The sequence below is a fragment of the Hevea brasiliensis genome, chromosome 10, assembly GCF_030052815.1.
Source record: "Hevea brasiliensis isolate MT/VB/25A 57/8 chromosome 10, ASM3005281v1, whole genome shotgun sequence".
Taxonomy (NCBI): domain Eukaryota; kingdom Viridiplantae; phylum Streptophyta; class Magnoliopsida; order Malpighiales; family Euphorbiaceae; genus Hevea; species Hevea brasiliensis.
In genome coordinates this window covers 91258465-91279465 of record NC_079502.1, presented here as the reverse complement: position 1 = coordinate 91279465, position 21001 = coordinate 91258465, and the positions used below count along the sequence as shown (strand labels likewise).

Here is a 21001-nt window from a genome sequence, read left to right as displayed (position 1 = left end):
TCTTTTATATGAGAAGGACAAAAAGTGCATAAATTGATTTAATTTCTGATCCTGAGATTGAAAAGACAGCTAAAGCTTTAAGAGCAGAGTCTAAAAGAAGAAAAGCTAAACTCAAAATTCAAAGACAGCAAGAACAACAACAAGAGCAACAAGTGATAGAAGTTATGGCAAATAACAACAACATATCAATTAAGGATCATGCTTTTCCTAGTTTTGAAGATTTTAGACCAAGTATTACAAGGCTTAGAGTGGAAGCCCTCACTTTGTCAAATGGTTTAACAATCACAATTTGGGGGAGGTCCTACTGAGAGTCCACATGTGCACCTTGCACATTTTCCTGAAATTAGTGACATGCTGAAGATAAATAGAGTGTCAAATGATGCCATCTGGTTGAGATTATTTCCTTTTTCTTTGAAGAATCGTGCTAGGGAGTGGTTGCATTCACTACCTCCGGGTTCAATAACTACTTGGGATGAGTTGTCACAAGCTTTTTTGGCTCAATATTTTCCTCCTAGCAAGACTGTAAAATTGAGAAATGAATTAATTTCTTTCAGACCAAGGGATGATGAGAGTCTTTATGAAGCTTGGGAGAGATACAAGGATCTTCAAAGGAAATGTCCACATCATGGAATCCCTAAATGGATGCTAGTTCAGCATTTTTATAATGGTGTTTCTCCAGCAATTAGAAGTAAAATTGATGCATCTTCAGGAGGTGATCTTATGGAGAAGTCAGAAGAAGAAGCTTATTCAGTATTGGATAAAATTGCTTACAACAATTATCAATGGAGCTATGAAAGAAATGAAATGAAGAAGCCATCCGCTGGTGTATATGAGTTAGATGCCATGAGTATGTTCAATGCCAAATTTGATGCTTTAACGAGAAAAATGGATAAGTTAAGCATGAAGGTTGATTCTTTAATTAGAGGATCTAGTCATGTAGAAGATGTTGGTGAAGGAAATATGCATTATATCAATAATTCTCCTTCTTATGGGCAAGAATTTGGAAATGAGAAAGTTGATTTTGTTGGGAATTACAATCAGAAACTAGTTGGTAATCCTTTTTCTGCTACATATAATCCAGCATGGAGAAATCACCCTAACTTTTCTTGGGGAGGTCGATAAGGACAGCAGCAGCAGAATTATTAACAATCTCCTAATTTCCAGTAGCAACAGCAGAGTTTTTAGCAAAACAGAGTAACACTTGGATTTCCACCACAAAGGAATCAAAATGCATCTGTTCCACAACCAACAGTTCAGTCTTCAGACCAAGATTCAATTTTGAAGTCTATGATGGAGAATTTCTTAGCTGCTCAACAAAAACAAGGAGAAATGATTCAACAATTAACTTCAAGGATAGACTAGCTTGCCACTCATAACAGGATGTTGGAAAACCAAATAGCTCAACAAGCAAATTCTTCTAGCAAAGCACAAGGAAAACTTCCAAGTCAACCAGAGAATCCTAGAGAACATTGCAAGGCAGTGATCCTAAGGAGTGGGAAGATTGTGGGAGATGAAAAGAGAGATGAGGTAGAAGAGGAAAAGAAGAAAGAAGATGAAGACAAGAATGAATCCACTTCAAATCATGATGAAGTTAATGAGGAAGCAAACAAGAAGAAAGAAGTTGAAAAAGAAAAAGAGGAAAAGTATATGTCTCCACCACCATACAAGCCACCATTGTCATATCCTCAGAGGTTTCAGAAAGCAAAGCTAAATAAGCAGTTTGAGAAATTTTTAGAAGTTTTGAAGAAATTATACATTAACATTCCATTTGCAGATGCAATTTCTCAAATGCCTTCATATGCTAAGTTCCTGAAAGAAATTTTGTCAAATAAAAAGAGACTAGAAAATTATGAAATTGTGGCATTAATAGAGGAGTGTAGTGCTCTATTGCAGAATAAGCTCCCGCCGAAATTGAAGGATCCAGGAAGTTTCTCTATTCGTTGTCATATTGGGGATACTAGTATTAATAAAGCATTGTGTGATCTTGGAGCTAGTGTAACTTTAATATCACTATCTATATGTGAAAAGTTGAAGGTAGGAGATTTGAAGCCCACCACCATTTCTTTGTAATTGGCTGATAGATCTATCAAATATCCAGTGGGAATTTTAGAGAATGTGCCATTGAAGGTTAGAAAATTTTTTATTCATGTGGATTTTGTGGTTCTAGAGATGGAGGAGGATGTAAGAACACCCATCATACTTGGAATACCATTTTTAGCTACTACAGGAGCTAATATAGATGTGAAGAATGGGAAATTGAAGTTGAAAGTTGGAGAAGAGGAAATAGAATTCAGTTTATTCCAAGATTCCAAGGAATCAACTATGGTAAATTCTTGCTATAGAGTGAATGTTATAAAAAATGATACTGGAATGGAAAATATTAAGTTGGAGGGAAGTCAAATTACTCTTCATTCTCAGTATAATTAGCATACAATGCAAAAGAAAAAGTCTCCTTTGCCACTTCCTTTTGACAAGAATGAAACTCCAAGAGTAAAACTTAAGGCTCCATCTAAACAACTCAAAGCAGAAGGTTCATCTCAAGTTTGTAAGAGTAATTTGCAAGGTGTGGTTGGGATTCTAAACAAAGCAACATGTGCTTTCATAGTAAATAGGAAAAAGTTAAAGTACAAATTTATTGCATCACCTATTGAGAAGGGAGGCAACACTTTCCAATTCCAACCACCATGAACTGAAAAGGGATCAAGTTAATGACCTTAAATTAGCGCTTCTTGGGTGGCAACCCAAGTTAATTTTTAGTAGTTTGTTAATTTTCTTTTTCTTATGTCATCCCTTATAACTCAAATTTTGATATTTTTCTAATTTTTGGTTTGTAGGCGAAATGCAAAAATTGGATGTTTTGAAAAATGCTGCAAAGAAAACTATGTTGCTGATTTAGGGGAAGTTTTCTATGTTTCTTTTAATTTGTTGGTAAATAGTAAATTTTTTTTTTCCATGATGATGTATTGCTTGAGCTAGAATGAAATCAGAAAATTTAGTTGAGAGAAATTGATGATAAGGATTAAATTTTGCTCTAGGATTGTGCAATGATGCTTAACATGTTTGTATTTAATTTGGCTTATTTCAGTGTTCTAGCTATGTTTATGTGTTAGTTTGGCCAATTTAGCTTATTTTAAACTTGTTAATCTTGAAGGGATGATTGCTATAATTTGGAGTTAGTAATATGTTGCAAAAAAGAAGGGTAATTGCTATTTGGGAAAGTATTCTGCACTTTTATCTCATTGTGAATAATATTTTTTCTTTAATGCCAAATTGCTATTAGGTTGAATATACTTTGATGAAATGAGGAAGTTTTGTTGATATATGTGTTTTGAAGTGTTAATTTGGTGGAAATTTAATATAAAGTATTAAGGTATTGATTTTTGTTATTTTGAGTGTCAAGCATGCATTAAAGATTGAGTTTGCTATATATCATGTGAACAGTACTTTCTTGACTTTTATTGGATATATTGAATATGCTTTGATGGTATGAGCATATGAGTTGACAATATATGATATTGACTTAAACTTTTGTGTTTTGAGGTGTGAACTATGGTTGAAATCTATTTTGAAGTGTTTTGGGCAATAATTCATACTGATTTGGTTGTTCTTTGATAGAGTACTTTTAGAATTTTGGATTTTTAGAGTGAAATCTTGAGTTTTATATCAGGTCTAATAACAATGAGTCTGACATGCCTCATACTAAGGGTTATGTAATCATGTGAGCTATTTGAATTGCTTAAAATTGCAAAATTTTTGAAACCCACCGAAATTTTCCGGGAGCATGACATACCCCATGTTGGTACCCAGTGTTAGTTGATCAGCATTGAGCACAGGGCATGCCAATTTACCTTTACTTCAACATGCCTCATGTTACTCAATCAGCGCACATGTTCACCTAAAAACCTAAACTCTAAAATTTTCCAATTCACTTTTCCCTTTTTCACCTCACTCACTTCTATTTAATTTGATATAATTGGGATACTTTTGCACATATTTTCTTTAAGCTACATTGTTCATATTATTTTGAGCTTAATTTTGAATTAATTGTTCTTATTTAGCTTTAATTCCAAATTGTACATACTGTATGAGCTGATTAGTTTATTCACTGTTTGTCCATCTTTACATTCATTTTAGACATTAAGGACAATGTCTCATTTGAGTTTAGGGGAGGGTAAAATTTTTAATCCTTTTTATTTGCATTACTTAAATTCCATTTTATTTATACTTAGTTACTTAGTTCACATACGTCATACACCTACACCATGTAAATATATACACTTGCATATAGATATCATATAGATTATATATAGTTTTTATTTCATTTTTTTTATTACTTAAGTTTTGCATTTATTTTAGGAATCATGCATACAAAAAATAATAATAAATTTCTACCTAATTCTTAGAAGATTGAGAATCATTTTTAAAAGCAATTGAGCTTTCCTCTAGATGGGTTTGATGGATTGAAAGTTCTGGATTGGTATAAGGCTATAAGATTCTTATCTAAGTTTATATCTTCTTAGCCAAGGGCCACCTAATTAATTACATTGAGTTTTGAGTGCTTAAAGAAAACTCTAGAGTAAGAAATAACTAATTGTTTCTCACCAATCGTAGAACAAGCCTTCTAGACCTTTCGAGAGGAAATCTTAGTTTTCACTTGAAAGAGAAATGATCAAGGCATTCTTTTAATTTTAAATCCATATTTTTAGCCTTAACCAACCCCACTTTAAAATTTCCTTTTGAAACCAATTTGTACATTCATTTATACCCCTTATTTCCTTAGTACCCATAATCTACCTAGCCATAAACCTAAACACTTACCTACCCTTTATGAGAATAATTTGTTTAAGTGATAGATACCTTTAAAAAAAAAGTGAGAGAAGTATATAATAATTAAATGGGAGAAGTACTAAAGTAAAATTGGCTAGCAATCATATCATGTTATAGAAACTATTTACCACCCAAGTACATAAAGAAATGAGTTTGGGGGTGGATTAAAAAGAGACAATTGCAATGCAAAATTCAATGTTATTTATGTAGTCCCTTAAAGAGTTCAAAAAGTTATATGCTAGCATTGGTGATTTATTGTAAAGTTGTTCCTCCCATTTGATTCAAAAAAAAAAATAAATAATAAAATAAAATAAAAATAAAAATAAAAGAAAAGTATATCTTAATCTTTTTAACAATTTAATTATTCTTATGTTTTGCTTTCCTTTTACATTTTATTTGTTAGCCACATTATTACCCTTTAGCCCCATTACAACCATTAAAAGTCCTTTTGATCTTTTGATAGTATTTTGCTATATTAGTGGAGATTGGAATAGTTGGTTTGCCAATGTGATTGGCACATTATTCCTCCATTTAACTATTTCGATCATCATTTGAGACACTTTAGTTTATGGATTGTTTTAGAGCCTATTTGAGCATGATTTCTCTATGTAATTGATTGGTTTGGGTTTGATGGAATGAATAATTGATCTGAGGCTAAGCGGTGATAACTTTGGTGAGAATTGAATTCCTTATACCTTGAAGGTTGGTATATGGTTTGTTGGTGGCTAGAGGTAAGTTTGAGAGCTTTGGTGAGTGATTTTCATGAATTTAAGAAAAAGAGGTACCCCAATTGCATATAATTATTTTTAATTTGCTTGAGGACAAGCAAAGGTTTGAGTTTGGGGGAATTTGATAAACCAATTTTATATAAGAATTTTAGGGTAGTTTTGCATCCATTTTGCCCTTTTTAGTTTAGTAATTTTATGTTTTTAATGCTTATTTTAGTTAATTTGTTAATTTTAGTTTCATTATATTTGATTTTTGGAATTTTAATGTTTTTGATAGGTTTTAATAAGGTTTAAAGGCAAAAAGGTCCATATAGAAGAAATTCAAAGTGATTTGGAAGCTTAAAGTAGTGTGAAAAATGAAGAAAATTTGCTTAAAGAAGAAGATCAGCCGAGATTTTCAAGGGCTTCAACATGTCCCGTGTTAAAGGTCGTGTGAAAAAAAGAGTCAGCCAGCTAGAATCCACATGTGGCATGTAAATTCAACACTAGGTCGTGTGGACAGAGATTTTGGAATAAAATATGCCGAAAGTTTCAAGGGCTTCAACATGCCCCGTGTAACTGGTCGTGCAGAATCTAAAGGCTCCTCCTCCGAATCAACATGAGGCAAGTTGAAAATAACTTAAATCAACATAAGGCATATGGGATGGCGCTGGCAGATTTGCTGATATGGAAAAATTTTCTTTTTTCACACCTTTTGTCTTTATCTCTTTAGAGACTATTTTTAGAGCAAACCTTGAGGAGATATATAAGCATCATATTCTCATTTTTACAATAAGGAGAAAGAGAGAGAAAAATCAAAAGAGGAAGGAAAGAAGGAATCACACCATTTTTGGAGGAAGAACACCTGCAGAGTAACATTTCCAGCTTTCATTTTCAGATATTTAGATCTTCTTCTTCTGGATTCTTTTATTTTTAGTCTTATTTTCATGTTTTCTTGCTCTTTTTCATATTTACTACTTGTAAATATAAGCATGAGTGAGTAGATACTTAAAATTTCAAAGTTGGGAAAAAAGATTTAAGTTTTATTTATGGATTTGGATTGGTTTTAATCAGATTTTAGTATATATAAGTTTTTATACTTATCTTGTGTGCTTATTTACATACCCATTGCTGGTACCCTTTGGGTTTTGTTCTTAATCTTAGATTGAATGACCGAGAGGTGAAAATCTATAATAGATAATCAAGATAATGAACTTAATCACCTAGTGTTAGAAATAAACTAGTGGGTTAAGAGAAATTTCTAGTTGATTAAAGTGCTTAAAGGGTTTTGGGTGATTAAACATAGCATGAGAATGGGGTTTAGTTTCCTTTAAAATACTCTTTAGTTTGCTTGAAAGAGAAATTAAAAGAAATCAGAATCAACTTCCTTCAAACTTGTATTTTCCTTAATCTTGGTTTTGCCTATCCAAATCCCAATGAAATTTACTTCATGAACCTCAACTCTGAAATCAATTTTTACCATTAATTAATTAAATCTTTTGTCACTTGCTGAAATTTTAGTAAATTAGTATAGCGTTTAGAATTTTAATTGCTTAATTTATTATAATTTCCTTATTTTCTCAATTTAATTTGCTGCATCTCTTACTCTATTTTTGGCACAAATTATTGATAGCCCAAATAATCGTGACTTTTATAGTTTGGTACTCAAACAATAAATCTCTGTGGAGCGATATCTTTTATTTACTACTTGAACGACCCGTATACTTGCGGAGTACCCATCACTCATATAATGGTACAGTACAAAAAAAATCATCAACGAAAACCCATATATGGTTCAGTGCGAAAAGAATCATCAGTACGAAAAGAAACATCCCTTAATATATATATAATTTTTTTGCAACTCATAATGGAATAAATAAGATAGAAATCCATATATAGTCTTGCTCGTGTGATTGAAAAAAAAAATCGCACCTTCTTGTTATTGTAGAAGACGAAGAGCTTTTGGAGATAAAAGGACCAAAAAATAAAACAAGTTGAGAAGAAATAGGGAAGTGATATATAAATAGTGTATTTAGCTTCTGCTAACCTACCCACCCCATAGTTAACATTTAACCCCTAAAAAGAGGTTAAATGTTAATGAGGTTAAAAATTAACCTATTCACTTTAAAGCATCCAAACTGCATTAAAAATTACAAAGGTTAATTATTAACCTTTATTAACCCCATACCAAATGCACCCTTATAGATAATTCTTTACCACTTAACTAAAGTTCATTGATTAACTTGTTTTTTTTAGAGATAAGTTGGGCAAATCCCCCAGCCTATAAATAAATTTATCCTTACCAAATAGATTTGATAGCGAAACTCTCCTCTCGTTGATTCAGGTTGACTCAATTAATAAGCTTAATTATAATCGTAAATATATATATATATATATATATATATATATATATATATATATAAGAGAAAAGTATTCTTATGATATTGTTATGTGACATTTTCTCTTATGGTATTGTCATGTGACATTTCTCCATTTTAATTCTCTTTTATTTTTTCAATTATAGAACACAATTTTGATATTTAAAATGAAAAAAAGAATAATATGGTTGAATCAACTTTAAAGGATTCTACATTTTAAGCAATATTCCTATTATATTATTATATTTTTATATTTTTATTATAAAACCTTTATTAAAAAATTTAATAGATAAAAAAATTAATAAAAAATAAAATATATAAAAAGTAACTATATCTTTAAATAATGTTTCGATTATATTACTATGTTTTTATTATTTTTATTATGAAATTTTTATAAAAAATTTGAGAGATAAAAAAAATTAATAACAATATGAAATATTTAATTAATAAAAAATAAAATATATAAAAAAATAAAATATGAAATAATTAATAAAAAAATTAAGATATTATTTAATTTCTGTCATGACCCAACCTATAGGCCGAACCGGCACTAGGATCTGGTTCAGCATAAGCCCCCAAGGCCCGTAGTAAGCCTTACTGTTCCCAAACCCATGACCAGACCCATAATTTAGGCTCTACATGCATATAAAAATAATTTAAATTAAAATATTATAATTTTATTTCGGGCCAACTTAACCCAATAATTATCAGAAACTCAAATTAAGGGAGTCCAGCTCAACCCAGTTACATCATTTATAAATTGTTTAAGTATCATATAAATCTCTATTTATTAACCTCAAGAATTTAAATTCACAATTTCTAATAGGGTCTATACTATTGCTAATACATGCAGAGTTCTAAATTTCAAATTTAGAGAATAATAATAAAATTCAGTAATTATTGATAACCTGCGAGAAAAGAAACAGGTTATTCTCAAAAAGGTCTCCTTCTGTAGCCTGAAAAAATAGAGTGAACAAGAGTGAGCGTTCTACTCAGAGAGTAAACTACTAATTCTAACCACAATTTCTATAGCTATCTAAAGCTAATGCATCCTAAGGAATGGAATGCAACATCATCATAAATTTCATACAAATTACATCATAATAGTAAAAAGGCAATTTGGAGCACTCACACACCCAATACTGTTCAAACAGTATATATATGAGAACTGATCCCCTATACAGCTCTCTTAATCCAACCTCTACCAGTGAGTGTCTCTCAAGCCGGACTTTCGCTTAATAAACCAAATGCAGGGCCCTAGCGAGTGTCTCTCAAGCCGTGTCTACCCTGACTTATCCATAGAGGACTGGGTCCAAGTGTGTGTCTCTCAAGCAGTGTTTACGCATCCTTATCCAATACCATACCACACGCACGTCAACGCACACACACTGCTCCAAATTACCACAAATAACATCCATGGCACTTCATTAATTATGAATGCAATATAAAAAGTGCCTAGTATTTAACTACACAGATATATATTTATAAGTGATGCATGGGCATGCTTGAACATATAATAATATCGAAATTATAATTAAAATTAATATTTTACTCACAGTACACCAGAGACGACTATAGAGGTTGGGTGAAGAAAGATAGTTGATCCTAATTACCTACATAATTTTATTGTGAATTTATTAGTGCTAATTCAAATAAAAATAAATTTTAAAGAGGCAAACACATCTCAATTTGTGCCGAAAATTCGGTAGAGTCTCCCCTATACCTAGGACCTACCCAATCTATAAAAGGCTTCAAAATACACTTCTATATCTGTCAATCACACAATCAAAACTCAATCACATCACAAGGCCCCTCCTGGGCCCACCCAAACAGTTAACAACCACAATTTGAAAAATTACAATTTAGCCCCTATAATTAGCCCTTTTGCAAAAACTGTCCAAACGAGCTCTAAAAATTCTAAAATTTTTTCTCACAGTCCTTAATAATATTATAAGGCTATTGCAAAAAGACTTATAATTTTCTGATCATCCACGAATATTTTATGAATTTTATTCTAAATCGGTATTAGCCGAAAATAAGCAACTTGGAGTTCGGGTTTACCTATGCCAATTCTGACACCTGGAATACGTTCAGAATGTCTGAAAATGCTAGGATTGACTATAATATCGATTACGTTCAGCCGGATCTGGCTGAAAATGCGATCCCAATGCCGGTGAGCTATCCTCGATCCGATTGCACCTAAATTAAATCCAAATTGTGTTAATAATTATCATAAAATTATTTTTAAATTTTGTAAATCGAAAAAGTGTAAAAATCTCACCAAACGATCTGGATCGTTCGATTATCGCCTTTTTCAAACGATGTCCAATCGGAGCGGGACTAGTCTTATCTCGAAGATTTCACCATTCCAAGACCATCGGTGGTCTCAAATTTCTGATCCAACGGTCGAATCGCTAGAAAAATGGCCAGAATGCTAGCTTCCCAATATTTTCTCTCTCCTCCTGATCTTGCCAAAAAACTCTATGGATTCCGGCATGCTTGGCCTGGAACTGGGGTCCTTACCGTCCAGGAAGGTTCGCCGACGTCTTCCACCTCCGTCCGACAGCACAATGGCCGGAGTTGGCCTCCAACTCACTCAAGCGCTTGCTCTCTCTCTCTCTCTTTCTCGTCGACCTGCGCTGCCGCCACCTCTCGCCATCTAGAGCAGCTCCGGTGGCCACTGGGTGGTTGTCCTGCCGACCGGCTTGGGCTCTTGCCGAAAGAGAAGGGAAAGAAAAGAATGGGAAGGGGGAAATCGGGAAAGGATACATGGAAGGGGGGGGGGGCGCTGCTGCTACGTTTTTTATTTTCTGGTTTTGTTTTTTTTTTCATCTTTTAATTACATAGCTAGTCCCTAAAGTTTCATGAGTTATTCACTTAAGTCCAAATTTTTAATTCTTTGAAATTTTAGCTTTCAAGTTAAAACAACAATGATGATAATAATAATAATAATAATAATAATAATAATAATAATAATAATATATGAAAAACAAAAGGACACCCATTTAACAAAAATTACCATTGTGAAAATATTAATTTAAATTCATGAATAAAATATCAATAGATTATCAGGTCAATAAAAGAAAAATAAAATATATTTATTAGAAAAATTGGGTTGTTACAATTTTCATACACTAAAATTAAAAAAAATATGAAAATTAAATTTATTTATATATTAAAATTATTAATAACCAAGTGCACAATTCCCTAATTGTGGTATATAGCAAGAGGAAATTTATGTGAAATCCACATATTTAATAAATAGATTCAACTATACATATTATATCTTAGACTTATGATAGACTGAGTTTACGTGAGAAAAATTCTACAGGAAGAATGAAAATTTTATGCGTTGTCAAATTAATGCATCCATAGTGTGTGATCGATTAAAATAACAAAGCTAGTTTGGAGGAATTTTAAATTTTTAAAATATAAAGGAATTTTAATTTCATTTCTATTGGCTTAAAAATGTAATTTTCATTCACGCTAAGCGCAGAGAGAACTATATTTTTTGAGGATAAAATATTAATACATATGTATCATAAAGAAGAAAAAAAAAAAAAAAGACAAGTTTCGGTTGAATAATATTATGCTATCTAGACCAAATCTTTTTCTTAGCATCCCTCTCCTTAATTCCTTGTCCCTGATCTCTTTTAATTCTCTTGTGAGTCAATGGCCCTGGAGCAGCAACTGTCACTGGCTTTGCTGTTCTCATAACCCTAGCAATTTTAGGCGGATTGTTCTCTATTTCTCCACTTCTGTATTGTCTTTTCTTCCTTGACTCATGGACGAGAGTATCATTTCCTTTTGGCAGTGCAGAGCCATGACTTGATGGACAGTTAATTGAGTTTGAACTCCTCAGGACATAACTTGATGAACTCCTCAGGAATTCATCATCTCTCATGCAGGTTTTTCCTGCATTAGGTGTGGCCCTTATTATACCAGGAAAATCTTGATTTTGCATACACTGTAATTGCTTTTCTTGTTCTCTCAGCTTGTCTTCTAGCTCCTTAATCTGTCATAACAAAGTCAATAAATATAACATTCATTTTCAATTCATTGTAAAACACAAATAGAACCACCAAAAACCTTGTATAAAATAGAGATTCTTTAAACCATTCATGCAGTAATGTAAAATAACAATAATATGCACGATTCTAATAGAGATTATTAATCATATAGCTGAAAATGTTGACATGTAACCTTTTGCTGAAGTAACACGGTCTCCGAGTTATGTTCATGATCCATCAATGTTCTCTCTAGCTCCTTAACCTAGAAAAAGGACAGGCAGCTGAAAATGTAAACCATGCATGATAAAATCGATTCTCAGTTCCCCATTGAAGAAAAAATGCTAATAAATCCTTTACAAACCTTATTTTGAAGTGTGAGGGAATGAAATTCAGACTCTCGTGCTTGCTCTTTCAGCTTGTTCTCAAGTTCCTTAACCTGTTTGAAGTGAAAAAGTAGTGAATAACGCTTTCCTTTTAATCTAATTGCAGCTATAGAAAAAGCTAAGTGAAACTTACAAAGCATAAATTCTAAAAAATCACTTATTTCAAAATAGCTTAATGCATGAGACGCCAACCTTCTGCTGAAAAGCAGCAGAATCTGACTGCTGTCGCTCTCTAACCTTGTTCTCTAGTTCCTTGACCTTCACCAGATAGTAAGCTTTGATTATTTAGGAAAAATTAAAGTAGCAGATATAAAAACTACATCAATAATAAACCAAGTTGAAGGCAACCTTTTGGTGGAGAGCATTGCAAATCTCTTCCCTCCCCTTCAATTTATCTGAAAGTTGTGAGACTTGCTTCTCTGACTGGCTATACAAGTTAGACTTCAGTTCAAGTTGGCCTTCAAGTTCTTTGATCCTCTCTAGCTGGTTTTTGTAAATATGGTCTTTGCCCCTTGCCTTGCTCTCCAGGTTTTGTAAGCTCTCTTCTGTCTTCCTTAACAGTTCATCTTTGGATTTGGATTCCTGCCTTACTTTATCAAGCTTCACAGGGAGAAAAAGAACAATAATAATTTTTATACCAAATAAATTAATCATAAGGAGAGAAAATAGTATTATAAAATGGAAACTGAAAAATTGCACCAATTCTAAATCACCAAACCCACCATTGCTTTCATCTTCTGAAGCTCACTTGTATCAATTTGCTTCTTTGCAGGGCCCAACTCAATCCCTCGAACCCTAGTTGCAAAATTTAACGAACTCAGAGTCTCACTCAAGTCCTGCTCTGAGGGGCTAATTTGCACAAACATCAAAGTTTTGGAGTCACCCCCTGCAACACACATATGATATGTTTAAAATGGCTGACTTAAACATCTCAAATTTAAAGGCTAACTTTGCAACATATCCAATATGAACACAAAGCCTGAACTAATACTCCTTCAAAAGTATGGAAACCTCTTACAACATTAGTCATTTACCTAAGGAATCTTGAAGTAGATGTGTCAACTTAGAGTTCCTGAAACCAAATAGCAGAAATTGTTACAACCAAGTATAATAATTCTGAGGGAAAAACATAATGGAAAAGTCAGTGTAAACCTGTATGGAATATGACTACTTTTAGTTGCTAAAGCATATATAACATCTCCAAGAGCGGAAAGGGATCTGTTAATATTTTGAGCTTCCTTAAGCCGTTCCCCTTGCACATCAGTTTTTGCCAGCCTCTCACTGCCTGCCAGATCTACAAGCCAAAGCTTGCTCTTGGTGCATTCACCATTCATCAAGTTCTTTGCTTTTACCATTACACATAGCATACTGATCAAATGGGGAAGCAAAATGAGGAGGAAGTTTCTAATGGTTAAGCAAAATGAAGGAAAATAACAGAGCTTGATACCAGTGAGACCGACTGCTGTGTTCATTGACATTATTGGATCCAACAGATCGAGCATTGCTTCCAGCCTGCAGTACATTCCACACTTCCTTCAAGTTATCAACTTTAGCTTCTACAATGCCGGGAACATGATGGGACCCTTCAGAAGATTGTTTGATCTCCAACCTGTCAATGCACAAAAAAGAGAATTCAGTGGACTTCGTGTTCTCATGCAATTTTGCCAAACAACGTCACCTTTTTCAATGCTAATAGCGTTTATGTCAGATTAATATATTTTAATCGTACACAAATTGTTACAATCATAAGAAACCTTGAACTATTCAAACACTTTTGGTTATAAAACCTTGAACTATTCAAACACTTTTGGTTATAAATATACTTGATTGATTCCATAATATTAACGGACAATCACTCCTTTCACAAACTCATGTAAACTTCCAAAGGTTTAGCAGCTCAATTAAGCTCAGCAACAAGTTGTACATGTACAGAACTACAGTAACTTACTTCTTTGATGTTGGAGATGTAGCCAACAAGTCCCTGATTTGCTCATTATAGACTTCAAGCACACTAACAGATAAACTGTACGTGAAAGTTTCACTCCTTTCCTTGGAAATTTTAAATAATTGCTCAAGAGTTCGATAATTGACTCCCCTGTTTTGCTCAGTGCCCTCCATTGTAAACGTCTTTCCTGTTCCCGTTTGACCATATGCAAATATACAAACATTGTACCCATCTAGCACTGAGATGACCAGTGGCGAGGCATCCGCAAATACATCAACTATCAAGACAATTAGACAAATAAAAAAAAGGTTTAATGTGCATGTCATATGGGAAATGCTAACCGTGTGTCAACCAAATGTTAGTGCTCCATGAATACCTTGGTTATCGTTTGGTGTGTAAACCCTGTCAAATTTAAAAGTCTTTCTAGTGGAGCCACCAGTTAGAATCCCAAGATCTCCATCCTTTGCTGCTTCAAAGTCAACAACCATTTTATATCCAGCTGGTATCTCCTCCTTAATTAATGGGCGACACCGGCAGAAAACCCTGATATTTCCTGATATTTGATATAAAGAAATGTTTGTTTCAATTCAAAATTTCCCCTGTATAATTGAGCAGATAGATTATAACATCCCAAGACTTTGAGACAAGTCCCACAATACTCAAGGGTCTGGTCTTGGCTTAGCAATTGTAACAAAGCAAATTTAGCACAGCATCAGCATGGGTTGCGACGGGAATGTCGCAAATTTAAGTTATTTGGGTCTATTGGAGTAGGATTATTACATAGATATGTATATCGCTCAGGGAAAGAGAGAGAAGGCATGCCTTTAGCCTCCTGAATTTGGTTATACAGCTCCTTTCTCTTTGCTTGCTCTTCACTATACTTTGCCTTGAGATCTTCACATTGTGCAACTGCAAAGTGATTCTATAAGCCATGCAGATGCACAGGAATATACCAGTGCAAAACCTATCAACTATTATTGGTGTAGTTCAAACTTACCCAATGCCTTAACTCCTGTGACCATGTTATTCAACTGAGGTATAGAACCAGCACATTCATGTGCCTCACGAGAAAGCTGACATTGCTCTTCCTTCATCATCTATACATAAATCAATTACACATGTATATGACAAAAAACAAAGTAATTAGGACAAAGAATGAACATAAGGAAGATAAATTTTAATATATCAATTATAATGAGGTGTCATTACTTTAATTTTTTCTTGTAAATTCTTGACTGCTGCTGCCCAGTATTTTTTATCACGTTCATATATGCTGGTAATATTCCTCAGATTTTCAGATTGTTTCCCCATAGTTTGAACTGTCACAAAGGGAAATATCAGAAATTATATTACTAAATTAAGCGTTATCCAGGATGTGATTCCTAGGAAGAAGCTGATTTAAACAATGAAAACCAGCAAACAATATTGCTTATTCTCTTGTAGTCAATACTCAGTATCCTATAAACATTTTTTAGCTGGTCCTGTGCAAGGTGCAACAAATGCTACAATGACGATACTACAACCCAAGAATCCTCTTCCATCTGATACTCTCAATGCTCACAACATATTTGAGCTCAGGATATTCAACATTGCAAATCAATACATTCAATTATTAAGTAAAATAACCAAGAAACTAAATTGGCAGGATTAATTAGACTAATCAAGAAAGTATGTATAACTGCAGCACAGTGTAAATGCCACACAGAATTACCTAAAGAGCGGGTCTCAAAGGTCTTATTATCAAGTTCCATTCTAGTCTTCTCCAGCTGTTCATTTGCCGTAGTCAACGACATCCAAGCCTCATGACATTCATTTGTCTTGCGCTGGCACTCAGTAATGAGTTCTTGTATCTTCTTTTCATATTTGTCTGTAGCTTTTGTCCGCATGAGTTTCTTCTGCTAGTCCAAAATGGAAAACCAAATAAGCAACAACTTAAAAGCTTCAAAGCTGAAATCTTTTTCACATAAGATATATATCTAACCTGATCTGATGAAACTTCAATCTCAGCAGCACAATTGTTGCATTTGAGATGTTCTTGTGACGTGCAAGGAACTGTACTCATTCACAAGCGAGGAAAATTTGAAATTTTGTTTAATCTGCTATGATATTTTGAGATCCTAAAGGATGAATTTAACCACATAACTAATAACAATGTTACCTGACACCTTAGGCGCTTTCCTTACGCAAATTCCACTAACAACTGGGCTTCCCATAACCCCTTCAAATCTTATAACAAGTATTCCATCATCCTTCACTGAGACCATTGATTCAACTAATTGCAACGGCTTATTGGCTCCAACAACAGAAAAGATATCAAATTCTGTTAAGACCTGCCATTTTTCCCAAAATTGAAAACTATAAGCACCAATTTTTCTTATGCCTCTCAAAGAAGACCAAAAAAGAAAGACCAAAGTTTGCAATCAAAGTATATTTTACTTAGTTGACTTGCCTTCTCTTCCTGCATGAATACATTGAATACTCTCATTCCCTTAGGCCCATTTGTATTTATAATCTCTGCGAAATGAAGATCAACAAGATAGCCTCCGGAAGGAAGATTATCGAACCGATAACAAAAGTTACCCAATCTTGCAGACTGATAGATGAATGGGTAATCTACGGCCTCATTTATAAGCTCATTGGTTCGTAAAACATTTCCTCCTTCAAAATTGGTGTCACCCAGAAATTTGACAGTGGAATCTGCTTCAATTGAAGCTTCACATCCAGCATTTACAAACATCACAATTTCATCTGGTAAAAACAACAGTAAAGATTTTAGCAACCATTATATTTCCTAAAAGTGTTGAAACTCCAGAATTAACAAAATCTTATACATCAATTGCAAAAGTAAGCTGCTACCTCAGACTATAATCCTAAGACAGAACGGTTTATTTATTGATCTATTTAACTGTAGAAAAGTAGACAACTAGGTCATCAAATATAACATTAAAAAATGCAACTAAAGAGGATATTTTCATGAGGATTCTCTATTTTCAAATATCAAATCCTTATCAAGTAAATATAGAAGACTCGCTGCCTAATTTCCTTCCGTAATCATCATTTCTTTATCAAAAGAAGAAGAAGAAGAAGAAGAAAAATAGGCGAAATTTGCAGCATAAATAACATGATATTGGACTGGAATACAAACCTGTGCAATTCGACCTAGCAAACCCAGATGGGATTAGTCTTGAATTTGAGTCACAAAGCATGGAATCAACCAAGGAATCCCAATCTCCATCAATGACGGAATCTTTACTTTCTTCGTCCAATTTGACATCATTCCCCCACTCAAAAACCTCAGAAACAGAGGAATTTGGGAATAGGGTTTCTGGGTCTTGGTACGGATTGTTGAATTGGGTATCATCCATAAAGATCAGAGCTTTTTGGGGCGTTTGAGAAATGGGAAACAAGTTTAGGTACAATCGAAAAGAAAGCTTTCTTGCGACAAAGATTCGTTTAGAATTAGAACAAGAGGGAAGAATGGAAATCTTAGGTCTTTTGCATTTCTTTGTGTAGCGTACAGAGAGTGGAGTAGGCGGGGAACGTTCAAATTTGAATTCTACGTACCGTTGGAGAGTTTATTTCCTTTAATGGCCATTCCACTTCAACTATATAAATCTTTATTCTAAAGTTAATATTTTCTATGTTTAGATTAAATACCCTTTATTTTATTTTAATATTTAATAATTATGAATTTTTTTAATTATATTTCTGCATATTATTATAAGTCTGTCCCTCCTTTTTATTATAGTTTTGAAACTCAAACTAATATAATCGGTTGAATCAAAAAATCATGAACTGATTTACTCTCATTCTCCTTGGAAGAACGAAGCTTTCTTTATCCATCTACCCTTTAAATTAAATGAGGATGTCAATCCCACCAAAGCATCACACCTAGGTATGACTCCTCCTGACCTAGCCTTAGCCTAAGCAAAGTGCAAGCAATTGTTACAACAAGGCCACATTGAGCCCACGAATTCACCCCGAGCTTGCCAAGCCTTTTACGTTGAAAAAAGATCAGAAAGGCTTTGGAATAAAAAGATGCTAGTCATTGACTATAAACCTCTTAACCACTTCCTCCAAGATGACAAATTTTCATTACCCAAAACTGATGTCCTGTTTACCCAACTTTCCAAAGCCCATATCTTTTTCAAGTTTGACCTTAAAGCTAGATTTTAACAACTTGGTATCCATCCTTCAGATAGGCTCAAAATAGCTTTTTGAATCCCTACAGTCCAATACCAATAGACTGTAATGCCTTTTGGCCTCAAGACAGCCCCCTCATTGTTCTAAAAAACCATGATCCGTATTTTTGAACCCATCTTGCACAGTACCCTGATCTACGTTGATGATATTCTTCTTTTTCAGAAAATATCCACAACCACAAATAGTTATTAGCCCAGTTCCATTCCATTGTCCAAGCCCACTTTATAATGCTCTTTGAGAAAAAGAGTTATTTACCCCGTTTGTGAGATTGAGTTCTTGGGTATGCATTTCAAAGATGTCAAATACTAGCCCGGTCCACATATCGCTGTCGAACTCCTCAAGTTCCCTGATAAGAATCTAACCAACAAACAACTTCAATAGTTTTTGAGAATAGTGAATTATATCCGACGATTCTTGCCACATATCTCAGTCCACACTAGTCAACTGTCAAAAATGCTAAAAAAAAATGTCCCACCATGGGGACCAGAACAGATGGCAGCAGTCAAAGCACTTAAAGCAGAAGCCCAGCATCCTTCACCTCTCAAGATTCCTGGCACGGTGAAAGAATTTTATAGACTGACGCTAGTGACATTCACTGGGATGCCTTATTGATTGAATCTCATAATGGTCACAAAGACATTTGTGGTTATGCTAGTGGACAGTTCAAGCTTACAGAACAACATTATCACTCATTCTATAAAGAAATCCTTGCAGTCAAATATGGCATCAAAAAGTTCGAACTTCATCTTATTGATCACCACTTTACAGTACTGATGGACAACTCCTCTTTCCCAAGAATTTTAGACTTAAAAAATAAGGCACTTCCTGAACCATAGCTTTTGAGACTCAAGGACTAGTTTTCTAAATATAAACTCAAGGCTCAGCATATTAAAAGAAAACATAACCTTATCCCAGACCTCCTCTCAAGACCCAATACTATTCACTTTATCAGCTCTGTCTCTATCTTATCACTTATCTTCATGGCCGACTCCTCCAATACACCCAATTTTCTCATACCTACTCTAGACAGTTTTCCTCCTGGAAGCTCACCCTCCATGACCCCTCCAAAACTCTAAGCTTATGCACACAACCATCTTTTTCACTTTCAGAGTGCAAGAAATGTTTTAAAAAATATAATCCCTCCTGTTTCCTATTTTCATCCTAATTGTCCTTTCCTTACTTGTATTAGCCTTCATCCTGAAGTAAACTTACTCCTTGAAGATCTATGACTCCTTTGGTGCTTGACGGCCCTTTACTCCATAGCTATTGAGTTTCCTATCTTGTCTCTATACTACTATGTCCAGAATCACTCCTCCTGGACCCTTGCCTGCATATTACTAAAATTGAGAAAAACTCAACAGACTGATCGGGTACCCATCAACACGTTTGACTCATTGGGGTTGCTGCCACTAATCGTGTGAGCCTGTATTTTATCTATCGAAAAAAAAATTAAGGGTGATTATACATAAATAATAAATTTATTTATTATTATCATAATGTGGCTTAATATTATTGATGTAATTTATTTAATATGCATGTATTTCATTAATATTAAGCATTTTTATTAGCTATTATCATTATTATAACAATAAATCTCTTATATGCTACATTGTATTTTAGAAAAACTAATCTACCAAGAATACAATTAAAACAATTTTTGCTTGAATGGCTAAGTCGTAAATAATGCAATCCAAATTGTTTATGAAAATTAATATAAAACTAAAAATTATTAAAAATTATTATAAAATTAAAAAAAAAATGAAAAGTTAATATAATATACGATATGTATTAAACAGTAAGGGAAAAAAGAAAAAAAAGAAATACACAGTTATCATTACTCACAAAACTAAGGGCAAAAATGTCATCACAAAAGTTAAAACAAAATCTCCTAAACACTTTAAGCCACTCATGTTATAGTGTCTAAACCTGAGTATTCGGTTCAAATCGAATTGAATTGAACTGAATCATCAAAATAGAATTAAGTGAATTATTATATTTTAAAAACCGAAATAAATGACAAATCTAATCGAATTGCTCTATTTCTGTTCGGTTCTGTTTGACCTGATTGATTTTTGAGTTTGGATAAATTTTTTAATTTAGACTTGATTTTCATTTTATTTGGTCTGATTTTGATTTAGGTTTAAACCTAATAACCATTAATCGCTAAAATTAAATAATATATATATATAATTACATATAATTCATAAATTCCCTATAAAAATAAATCAATGTAAAATCAATAAAGTAATTCTGTTCGGTTCCGATCAATTGATTTTTTTATCCAAAACCGAATCGAACTAAAATAATCGAAATTTTTAAAATGCAAAATCAAATCGACCCGAACTGAATTATTTTAAAAACTGAACAGAATTATCGAATTAAAGCAGTTTGGTTCGATTTATTTAGTTCAAACTGAATAGTACTCACTCCTAATACTGTCGATACATATATTATTCAACATTTTAATTAATTTAATATGAAATAGCCTGATTAATTATATATATAAATTAAATAAATAAATATTTAACCATATTTTCTCTATGATACT

The 21001-nt window shown here is 33.3% G+C and overlaps 3 protein-coding genes and 1 non-coding gene across 4 annotated transcripts; 2 read left to right on the top strand and 2 right to left on the bottom strand.

Moving 5' to 3' along the window:
* Positions 1-351: 351 nt before the first annotated feature.
* LOC131169408 (uncharacterized) lies at positions 352-1122 on the top strand. The gene has a single exon (XM_058128632.1). It carries the CDS (start codon positions 352-354, stop codon positions 1120-1122), a length of 771 nt encoding a protein of 256 aa, XP_057984615.1.
* On the bottom strand, positions 526-632 carry LOC131170193 (small nucleolar RNA R71). The gene has a single exon (XR_009141129.1). It is a non-coding gene; the product is annotated as a small nucleolar RNA R71 (small nucleolar RNA).
* Positions 1123-1380: 258 nt separating the features above from the next.
* Positions 1381-2070, top strand: LOC110634495 (uncharacterized). Its single transcript, XM_058128631.1, has one exon. It carries the CDS (start codon positions 1381-1383, stop codon positions 2068-2070), a length of 690 nt encoding a protein of 229 aa, XP_057984614.1.
* A 9272-nt stretch (positions 2071-11342) lies between these two features.
* On the bottom strand, positions 11343-17813 carry LOC110634493 (kinesin-like protein KIN-14R). The gene is made up of 19 exons (XM_021783514.2): positions 17396-17813; positions 16700-16998; positions 16409-16580; positions 16232-16302; positions 15962-16145; positions 15460-15569; positions 15248-15347; positions 15073-15159; positions 14627-14803; positions 14254-14527; positions 13753-13914; positions 13458-13673; positions 13340-13377; positions 13028-13191; positions 12654-12905; positions 12498-12563; positions 12284-12358; positions 12116-12184; positions 11343-11927 (listed from the first exon to the last, which is right to left on the bottom strand). The coding sequence occupies exons 1-19, from the start codon at positions 17613-17615 to the stop codon at positions 11505-11507; spliced, it is 3159 nt and encodes a 1052-aa protein (XP_021639206.1). The 5' UTR covers positions 17616-17813; the 3' UTR covers positions 11343-11504.
* Between the last annotated feature and the right edge of the window lie 3188 nt (positions 17814-21001).